Below are 10,782 nucleotides of genomic sequence, written 5' to 3'. Positions count from 1 at the left end.
CAGATATTTTTTTAGAAGTAATTTAAACCGAAGCACAAGCATTTACATTTTTGGATTTGATGATTTTTTTTCATAACCGATCCAAATTGTACCACAAACATACATAATTGACTCAATTGGTTAAATATAACTCCGCCAGTAGAAAAAAAATCTTTTTTATGTTAAAAAAAAAAAGTAATCTTTTTATATCAAATGGATTGTTGTTTTGTGTTTCCTAAGCAATACTAATTTTTTATTTAATCTTTTAATAAATTAATGTTATATACATTACTCTTAATAACGTATAATTTTTTAAAATATAGATCAATTTATAAAATTACTATCTCATATCATAATTAATTTTAACATGTATAAAAAAATATTTAGAAGGATGTAGTTTTTTTTTTTGTGGTGGTCGAGGTTTGAACCTCAGACCTCACATATATTATGCATTGTCCTTATCAACTAAGTTAAGTTCACGATGATAGAATGCCGTAGTTTAAAAATAGGAACGGGGGTAGTTGTTAAAAGTCAATGTAAAAATATTATGAATTCATTTCGGTCTCTATATAAGCATAAGACATCCTCTTGTGTTTACCACATTACAAGAACATTGCATTCATATTTCATTTGATTTCTAAACACATAGTGAAGATGGCTATGAAAATGAACAAGGGAATTCCACTAGCTACATTCCTTCTTCTGCTACTTATTTCTATAATTTCCACATCCCATTCCTTATCATCCTTGGATGCCAATTCCACAGAATTATCATTTTATAACCTCATTTCTTCTACTGTTTTACCGATTAAAAAAGGGCCACGTGGGTAGGGCATCAATGCCAATTTTATATCCTCAACAATTTCATTCCAAAATATATACATCCACTTATGACTAACTCATTTTTTTTTATGATGATGCATGCATTGCAGGGATTACACAGTGTCCCTCAAAATTGGCAATTCCGTACAGTCCTTTAACCTTTTTATTGACACGGGTAGTGATCTCACTTGGGTTCAGTGTGATTATAAAGATTGTCAAGGTTGCACCATGGTAATAATTAATCATGTTTGACATAATTACATTAATCTAATAATTAATTAGTACTATGTGTTGATCTTTGTTGGTTAATTTTGCAGCCTAAGGATAAGCTATATAAACTTAAACCGAAGGATAGCAACCTAGTGTTGTCTGGGAGTAACTTGTGTGCTGCGGTACAGGAAAAACCAAGACATCCTAATTTTGACCCATTTAAACCATGTCCGTATGATTTAGGATATATAGGCAATTTTAAAACTAAGGGTTTCCTAGTAAAAGACAGTATTCCCATACAAAGCTCTGCTGGAACTTTAGGGTCCCCTGAGCTGACATTTGGGTGAGGCACTCGCACGCACCAAAGATTTTTTTAATTTACTATTTTGATTTGATAATAATTTATGTGTTCAAATTAATATGGCAGGTGTGCAAATTATTTGAAGGTTCCTATACCTGAAATGATCCCAGAGGGGATCCTAGGGCTTGGGAATGGTGAGGCCAGCATATTGTCCCAGCTTAAATCTAAAGACTTGATTAAAAATGTGGTAGGTCATTGTCTTAGTGACAAAAATGGAGGAGGAGGGTATTTATTCTTTGGAGATAAATTCATTCCAAAACTTCCTTCACAGATTAGTTGGACACCTATGCTGAGTCCCTCAAAGTAAGTAAATGATTTAATAGATGTTGCCACTTATATACATATATATACACAACCTTAATTAATTTAATTTGTTTGTTTATGTAGAAATAACAAGGTTGAGGAAGGACGCTATTTCTCAAGACTAGAAGATCTGATTTACAATGAAAAATCTACTTCCATCAAGAATCTTGAGCTTATGTTTGATTGCGGGACAACGTTTTCATACTTCAATTCTAAAGATTATAAAATTCTTTTCAATCTGGTGAGCAAAAATCATAGAAATTAATTAATTATAAGGAACCTTATTATATATCAATTTCATCAGCTTATTTATTTACTATACCGTTTTCGGTTCATAGTGGTTGTTGATTAAATATTAATTGATATTTCAGATAAACAGTGAATTGAATTCGAAAGGAAGTAGGTTTACACAAATTAAGGATGACGATCTAATTTGTTGGAAGGGTGACAAAAAATTTGAGTCTATAGGCGAAGTGAAGGACAGAGGGTATTTGAAGCCTATAATATTAAGCTTCTCAAACAATAAAGTGCAGTTTCAACTACTAGTTGAACATTATATAACCCTCTCAGTGAGCACCTTTTATTAAGCTACCTTTGATTTTATGATCCTCTAATTAAGTAATTATATACTAAGTTACTAACATGCTAGCTTATTTTTCAGAGAAATGGAAACATATGCATGGCGATCGCAGATAGCAGTGTAGAAGGCTTTGGTGATGATAATGTGATAGGAGGTAGTAAAGAAATTTTTCTTTTTATTTTCGGTTGTACATATAACAGCCCTCTTATTACTTTGATTGTAACAACATTTTGTTTTGGTGTCAACAGCTTTCTCTATGCACAATAAAATTATGATTTTTGACAACGAGCAAAAGCGGATTGGATGGGTCCCTGACGATTGTACTAAACTTTCCACACATCGTTGATCGATTGAGGCTTAAGAGGGAGGATATGGATGATGACAAGATTGAATAAAATAAATACACATCATGTATTGTACTAGCCTTAAATAAATTGCATTCCTCACCAAAAGAATTAACATTATATATATGATAATTAAATTCAATAAATATTTGGTTGTGGAGTTATTTTTTCATTTACTCTATTCTAATGAACTCACCACTTGTGTTGAGTGTATTTTTAATATGTTGTCCACAAAACTTGTGTTGTTGGCATATGTGATCCAATAAGTCTTCTCATAATTTTTCTTTTGAAGCAAACAATAACTCTTCCTATCTCATGTGATAATGGAATAGGTGTAATTAACAACCCGCATTTTCCCATAGTAAGATACTTCATACCTAACGTTAGTGACACTAACTTATGTGAATTAGAGGAGAAAATAATTAGTAGACTAAGAATTCTGATCAAGCCCAACTTAAATTTTATGCTCAAAACTTAGTCAAGGGACACATTTGAGATAGTGGAATTTATACTGTAATTTCTCTGCATACAGTAACAAAACCTCACTATCTTCTCATTCCACTCTAAAATCAGAAAAGAACACAAAGTTCTTCCCTCATATCTCTTCTCTTCTTCGTTCCTCTATCCCTACACCACAACAAACCATACTCTTCAACCATTCTTCAAATCAAACCAACATGCAATATTATGTTTAGAATAAGCACTTGATTACAATTCAGAAAGATGGAAGCAAAGAGGAGCTTTTAATTAGGGTTCAATTGGGAAATAAAGCTTAGAGCAAAGGATTAGAGAAAGGGTTAGCATCAAAGGAAGAGTTAAGGAGCTAACATCACCATCATCTTTTATCAATTAAGGTGGGTTTCCATTCCCTCTCCCTCATGCATGCATGTAGAAGAAATTAGGTTTGGGGTTTTTGATGATGAGTATGAACATTTGAATTAGAGATTGAAATTGATGAATTAAGATGTTGGGTAAAATAATAATGAATTTAAAGAACTCACGCATGAGTCTTTATAGTTGAGGAAATAGTGCAGTCATATGCGTATTATATGTTTGATGTTTTGATTGTTAGAGAATTAAAGTTATGGCTTAAATATGCTTTTGGTCCCTGCAAATATAGTCAATTTGGGTTTTGGTCCCTGTAAAAAAAAACTTTTGAAATCAGTCCCTGCAAAATTTTTTGTTTTTTAAAAAGGTCCTTGGCCCTACTTTCTTGCCTATGTGTCAGATTTTTGCCTACGTGGCATATGCTTACTGTGTCACTTTGTCAATGTGGCTTCCATGTGGCATTTATTTCAATTAACTTATTTAATAAATATTTTTAAAAGACAAAAATTATATTTTCAAAATTAAAATAAAACAATTAATGTTATTTAATTAAAAGACAATTCATCTTCTTCTTCTTCTTCTTCTTCACGTGTTCTTCCAATACCACCATTGTCATGCTCTTCATCACAAAATGAAAAAAACACACGGATCTTTATTTTCTCCACATGAATCTTCAACCCAAAATTAAGAATCTTATCATCTTCATCTTCATATGCATTTGCATTTTCTAGTATCCTATTCTTTTCGGATCTTGTTGTACTTGAACTTGGGTTGAAGATTTTTTCAAGATCTTCTCAAACCAGATCTAGAATATCCCTGGTTCCATCCCCACCACGTCCTCAACTCCCAAATCTTCTTCACTTGATTCATTCCGTTACCACAGCAGCGCTGTCGTCATGTCGCGACAACAACACTTAAAGCGAAACGCGACGCAACCCATGAACCAATCCGCCACGCAAAACGCGACGATCCAAACCGCCTCTGAACCCAACCCATCATCATCTTCATCATCAGAACCGCACACTTCATTCGAAAAAAACAAAACCTTTGCCACACGAGTTCTTTCAAATCGATGCACTAGACCTTGCCCCTCGTTTGCTTGAGATATGGAATCGGGTAATTCGAAATTGAATTGGAAAATTTGAGATATGGAAATTGGGTAATTCGCCATTACATGGGGATGGAGAAGGTGAATTCGAAGGAGAAGGAACATTAAGAAGAAGAATGGACAAAGGGGATTAAGGAGGAAAAAAAGGAAGGAATAATGGAAGACGAAGGAGATGAGAGAAAGGGATTTTATGATCTTTCAGAATTAGAAAATAAAAATTAAAATAACATTTTCTGATTTATTATTTTATTTTATAATTATTTAAATCTATGTAAATGCCATGTGTACATGTATGCACAATAAGCATCTGCCACGTAGGCAAAAATCTGACACATAGGCAAGAAAGTGGGGCCAAGGACCTTTTTAAAAAACAAAAAATTTTGTAGGGACTGATTTCAAAAGTTTTTTTTTACAGGGACCAAAACCCAAATTGACTATATTTGCAAATACCAAAAGCATATTTAAGCCTAAAGTTATTAATTTATTGGAATGTTAATGGTTGATATTAGTATGTGCTAGAAAGTAAATTGAATTTGTTGTACCGAAACTAACTGTGATTGATGTGGTTTACTGAATTCTTGAAGTGGTTTGATGAAATGTATAAATGCTAGGTAAGTTAAACCTAGAAAGTTATTGATGTCCTAATTGCATATGAAAATAGAATTTCAAAGATGAACCAGAATTTCCTGAAAATTTCTGCATAGAATATGTTCAATGCATGATTTTTCATAATTTATTGGTTATGAATTTTCAAATGGGACCAATTGCATCAGTTTCGATTGTAAATTGGCTATCTTCAATAAAATCTTTAAAAAATAACTGATTTTATATGACAGATTCATTTACAGTTTTATCAACAGCTGTGCTGGAATTGTGTTTTATACATCAGTTTTGGAGTACGATTTTTATTAAATTAACTACATTGACTTTGGATATGGGACCAACTTCATTGTCTCTGTATGTGTATTGGCCATCTGTAGTAAATTTTGCAAAAAGTTATAACTTCAATTTATATGTCATTCATGACTTTGATTGACATATGATTTTGCAGAAAATTCTGCTTTTATAATCTATATATACTTTCATGTTTCTATGTGAAGTTGGACATTCCTTGTCCGTAATAAGTTTAATGTTTCATGATTGTTTAGACGATTGTTAAGTTTAAGTGGGAATATTAGGATTCACTCTAGCTAGGTGGATTCTCCGTCTACAACGGGACGTGTAAGAAGGGGTAATCGGGGCACCGTTTACCGGAGCTAATATATCTCCGCCTTACCAAATGATATAACTGACTTGTCAATGATCGTTCTTATGTAACAACCATTTATGTTCACAAGTCCGTTAGTTTAGGTTATCGAGGTTTTCCCACGTTCGGTAACCTAGAGGATTGCTTATATTATTTATAAGTGATAATTGTAAGAGGATTGCTTATATTATTTATAAGTGATAATTTTAAGAGGATTGCTTATATTATTTATAAGTGATAATTGTAAGAGGATTGCTTATATTATTTATAAGTGATAATTTTTTTTAGAATAAGTAATTGGATAGTAATGTTAATTGTGCATAATTAACTGATGACTTTTAACCGAGTATATTTAATTTCCTTAATACACTTACATCTTATGAAAAATCTTGTTCAAAGGCAGGATTGTGTTTTATCCCACGTCGGGAAGCTCACTGAGATAATTAATATCTCACCCCACGTTGATTTCTATTTTTTCAGGTGCAAGTCATTTCAATGTATCATCAAAGGCCGGATCACAATCAGAGTCTAGTTTAGGGTCTAATCATCTATTATATTTAAAACAAGTGACATTCATGTATTTATAAATATTTTGTAAATATTTCTTGTAAAGGAAGGTATTCAAAGTCATTTATCTAAAGTTTTATGTTAAAATCTTAAAGTCAAATCCTAATTGAGATGAAAATATTTTAAATTTTTAACTCTCAAATTAGGACGTTACAATAGGACAAATAGTTTCAGTAGTCTACAACCTTAAATTAAAAAATGAATATGTCACATTTTTTTCTCATTCTGTTTTCGTTTCAGTTTATTTATTTCCCTTAAAAAATGAAATCATCATACTCTTTTTAAAGATTAGGAATTCAAATAAATATAAATAATGTCTTATAAGTACATACTGTCAAGACTTCTTCACTTCTCTCTTGACAAAAGAAATAAAATTTAAGGTGTGTAGTCTAGCCAATATAGACCACTTAAGCAAAACAAATAAATAAATAGGTTCTAATGAAAGACTTTTATTCCTCATAAAAGTAAATTGATAATAAAATTAATTATTTTTGGAAAAATTAAGGGTTCAATATATAATATTTGTAAACATTGATTAAATTGAAGAGATTAGGTAGTATTTACTGCAGGTTATTTGTATTAATTAATGAGATGGACATGCAGCATTTTATGGTATAGTTTCTCTTTATAGCCATGCATAACAACTATCATCGTCTTTGCCACATCACATATAAGCAGTTATATTTCATGTTATGAAATTTTTTGTTTCATATATTTCTAAATACCGTCTTAAAATAAAATACTTCTAAAAATGGATCTTTCTTCTTCACTCAGTAAACACCTTCTGAAGATGGATACTGTGAAAAGCAAGGGCGTTAAGTTAGGCGGTTGGGATGTATATATATGTATCCTCGTTAATTAATGCATAGATAGAACCTCTTAAAAAAAATGCATACAACCTCTAAAATTTCTCTATAAACTTGTACAGGGATAATCATTTTTTTTTTACAAAACAAAGATAATCATATTTAAAGTGTGTGGATTGCTTAATGTGAGTGTAACTCTCAACTGAAATTTAATCACCGTTTGCGGGTTTTTAATTTTTCAATAATATTTATTAGATTAATTTAATGCAATTATTTTACTATTTCATGGGTTTCAATCATAATCGACTATTTTCATTCCTAATCGTTAATTTTTAGTATATTTTAGATTATATTTTACTACAAACAAATGATTTTATTGTGTTTATGATATTAATTTTAATAGATCTTTTTAAAAAATTGTTATTTGGATATCAAACAATCGATCCAAACTAAACTACATAAATTGAATCAAATTTTTTTTTTAGAAGTAATTTAAACCGAACCACGAGCATTTGAATTTTTGGATCTGATTTACTATATTATACTATAATCTGCATAAATAAATTTTAATTCTTTTTTTATTTGTATAATATACTATATTAATCTATTATTTGCTGGTTTTTTATTTTTGAATAATACTTATTAGATAAATTTAATGTATTTTTTTACTATTTCATATGTTTAAATCATAATCGACTATTTTCATTCCTAAATGTTAATATTTACTGTATTATAGATTATATTATACAACAAACATATGACTTTATCGTGTCTTTATGATATTAATTTTAATAGAGCTTTTTTAAAAGAATGTTATTTGGATATCAAACAATCAATCCAAACTAAATTACATAAACTTGAATCGGATATTTTTTTAGAAGTCATTCAAACCAAACCATGAATATTTAAATTTTAGGATCTGATCATTTTTTATTTCATTACCGATCCAAATTGTACCACAAACATACATAATTGACTCATAATAATTATTTTTAATATGTATCACCACAAACATACATAATTGACTCATAATAATTATTTTTAATATGTATCAAAAAACTTTAGATGGCCGTAGTTTAAAAAAAAAGGAACGGGGGTAGTTGTTAAAAGTCAATGTAAAAATATTATGAATTAATTTCATATGAACTTTTTTTCTTGAGAGTTTTATTTCGGCCTCTATATAAGCATAGGACATCCTCTTGTGTTTACCACATTACAACATTACTAGAGCATTGCATTCATATTTCATTTGATTTCTAAAAACATAGTGAAGATGGATATGAAAATCAATATGGGAATTCCACTAGTTACACTTCTCCTTCTGCTACTTATTTCTATAATTTCCACATCCCATTCCTTATCATCCTTGGATGCCAATTCCACAGAATTATCATTTTATAACCTCGTTTCTTCTACTGTTTTTCAGCTTAAAGAAGGGCCGCATGGGTAGGCCATCAATGCCAATAATTTATATATCCTCAACAATTTTATTCCAAAATTTATATATATATCAACTTATGACTAACTCATTTTTTTATGATGATGCATATGCACTGCAGGGATTACACAGTGTCCCTCAAAATTGGCAATTCCGTACAGCCCTTAAACCTTTTTATTGACACGGGTACTGATCTCACTTGGGTTCAGTGTTTTTATGAAAAATGCCAAGGATGCACCATGGTAATAATTAATCATGTTTGACATAATTACATTAATCTAATAATTAATTAGTACTGTATGTTGATCTTTGTTGGTTAATTTTGCAGCCTAAGGATAAACTTTATAAACCTAGCAAACTAGTGAAATGTGGGACTGCCTTGTGTGAGTATCATGAACGATATGGAGACTCTCTTGAAACTAAAGGTTTCCTAGTAAAAGACAGTATTCCCATAGAAAGCTCTGATCGCACTTTACAGCGCCCTGAGGTCGCATTCGGGTGAGTCACTCGGACTCGCACCAAAGATTTTTTAATTAACTATTTTGATTTGATAATAATTTAAGTGTTTAAATTAATATGGCAGATGTTCAAATTATTTGAAAGCTCCGTATGAAAAAGAACTGATCCCAGAAGGGATCCTTGGGCTTGGGCACGGTGAGGCCAGCATATTGTCCCAGCTTAAATCTAAAGGGTTGATTAAAAATGTGGTAGGTCATTGTCTTAGTGGCAAAAAAGGAGGAGGAGGGTATTTATTCTTTGGAGATAACTTCATTCCCAAACCTTATACACAGATTAGTTGGACACCTATGCAGAATCCTCCAAGGTAAATGATTTAATAGATGTTGTCACTCATACATACATATACTATACACAAACTTAATCAATTTAATTTGTTGTTTATGTAGAAAAACAAAGGTTGTCGTAGAAGGACGCTATTTCTCAGGACTAGCAAATCTGATTTACGATAAAAAACCTACTTCTATTAGGGGTCTTCAGTTTATGTTTGATTGCGGGAGTATCCATTCATACTTCAATTCTAAAGATTATAAAGTTTTTTTCAATCTGGTGAGAAAAATCATAGAAATTAATTAACTATAAGGAACCTTATTATAAATCAATTTTATCGTCTTATTTATTTACTAACATGCTATTGATCAAATATTAATTAATATTTCAGATACACATTGAATTGAATTTTAAAGGAAGAAAGTTTACACCTACTAAGGAAGACGGTCTAACTTGTTGGAAGGGTGACAAACCATTTAATTCTATAGACGAAGTGAGCAAAGGGTATTTGAAGCCTATGATATTGGACTTCCCAAACAATGCGCAGTTTCAACTACCACTTGAACTTTATATAACCCTCTCAGTGAGCACCTTTTTATTAAGCTACCTTTGATTTTATGATCCTCTAATTATATACTAAGTTACTAACATGCTAGCTTATTTTTCAGAGAAATGGAAACATATGCTTGGCAATCGAAGATAGCAGTGTACATGGCGTTGATATTAATATGATTGGAGGTAGTAAAGAATTTTTTTCTCTTTTTATTTGTAATGATTATTGCTTTGATTGTAGTAACAATTTGTTTTGGTGTCAACAGTTGTTGCTATGCACAATAAGATAATGATTTTTGACAACGAGAAAAAGCAGATTGGATGGGTCCCTAATAACAATTGTGATAAACCTCCCAAATCGTTGATCGATTGATGCTTAAGAGGGAGGATATGAATGATGGCAAGATTGAATAAAATAAATACACATCTTGTATTATACTAGCCTTAAATAAATTGCATACCTCCCCAAAAGAATTAACATTCTATATATGATAATAGAAATTCAATAAATGCATACCTCCCCAAAAGAATTAACATTCTATATATGATAATAGAAATTCAATAAATTTTGGTTGAGGAGTTATTTCTACATTTTCTCTATTAATAATCAACTCACGACTTGTGTTGAGTGTATTTTTAATACGTTGTCAACAAAACTTATGTTGTTGGCATTTGTGATCCAATAACTCTTCACATTTTTCTTTTGAGACAAACAATAATTCTTCCTATCTCATGTTATAATGGAATAGGACAAATAGTTTCAGTAGTCTACAACCTTAAATTAAATTAAAAATTGAATATATATGTCACATTTTTTTTTTCATTCTGTTTTCGTTTCAGTTTATTTATTTC

The 10,782-nt window shown here is 30.7% G+C and overlaps 2 protein-coding genes across 2 annotated transcripts; both read left to right on the top strand.

Moving 5' to 3' along the window:
* Nucleotides 1-501: 501 nt before the first annotated feature.
* Nucleotides 502-2,763, top strand: LOC146939950 (aspartic proteinase Asp1-like). The gene is made up of 8 exons (XM_085753537.1): nucleotides 502-806; nucleotides 912-1,032; nucleotides 1,119-1,354; nucleotides 1,439-1,675; nucleotides 1,760-1,916; nucleotides 2,047-2,244; nucleotides 2,337-2,409; nucleotides 2,504-2,763. The coding sequence occupies exons 1-8, from the start codon at nucleotides 634-636 to the stop codon at nucleotides 2,599-2,601; spliced, it is 1,293 nt and encodes a 430-aa protein (XP_085609663.1). The 5' UTR covers nucleotides 502-633; the 3' UTR covers nucleotides 2,602-2,763.
* Nucleotides 2,764-8,362: 5,599 nt separating this feature from the next.
* On the top strand, nucleotides 8,363-10,496 carry LOC146939949 (aspartic proteinase Asp1-like). Its single transcript, XM_085753534.1, has 8 exons — nucleotides 8,363-8,600; nucleotides 8,714-8,834; nucleotides 8,921-9,090; nucleotides 9,176-9,415; nucleotides 9,498-9,657; nucleotides 9,770-9,961; nucleotides 10,047-10,116; nucleotides 10,197-10,496. Exons 1-8 carry the CDS (start codon nucleotides 8,428-8,430, stop codon nucleotides 10,301-10,303), a joined length of 1,233 nt encoding a protein of 410 aa, XP_085609660.1. The 5' UTR covers nucleotides 8,363-8,427; the 3' UTR covers nucleotides 10,304-10,496.
* Nucleotides 10,497-10,782: the final 286 nt, after the last annotated feature.

This window comes from Medicago sativa, chromosome 3, assembly GCF_051527215.1.
Source record: "Medicago sativa cultivar Bolivia chromosome 3, Bolivia_mono, whole genome shotgun sequence".
NCBI lineage: Eukaryota > Viridiplantae > Streptophyta > Magnoliopsida > Fabales > Fabaceae > Medicago > Medicago sativa.
The sequence above is the reverse complement of the archived record's forward strand: the minus strand, read 5'-3'. Positions and strand labels throughout refer to the sequence as shown.

Bases quoted from the DNA above. Each gene is read 5' to 3' on its own strand.
- LOC146939950 (XM_085753537.1), top strand. From the start codon at position 634: ATGGCTATGAAAATGAACAAGGGAATTCCACTAGCTACATTCCTTCTT. The intron at 807-911 runs GTAGGGCATCAA...CATGCATTGCAG, and splicing joins ATTAAAAAAGGGCCACGTGG to GGATTACACAGTGTCCCTCA. The intron at 1,033-1,118 runs GTAATAATTAAT...TTAATTTTGCAG, and splicing joins ATTGTCAAGGTTGCACCATG to CCTAAGGATAAGCTATATAA.
- LOC146939949 (XM_085753534.1), top strand. From the start codon at position 8,428: ATGGATATGAAAATCAATATGGGAATTCCACTAGTTACACTTCTCCTT. The intron at 9,091-9,175 runs GTGAGTCACTCG...TTAATATGGCAG, and splicing joins CGCCCTGAGGTCGCATTCGG to ATGTTCAAATTATTTGAAAG. The intron at 9,658-9,769 runs GTGAGAAAAATC...TTAATATTTCAG, and splicing joins ATAAAGTTTTTTTCAATCTG to ATACACATTGAATTGAATTT.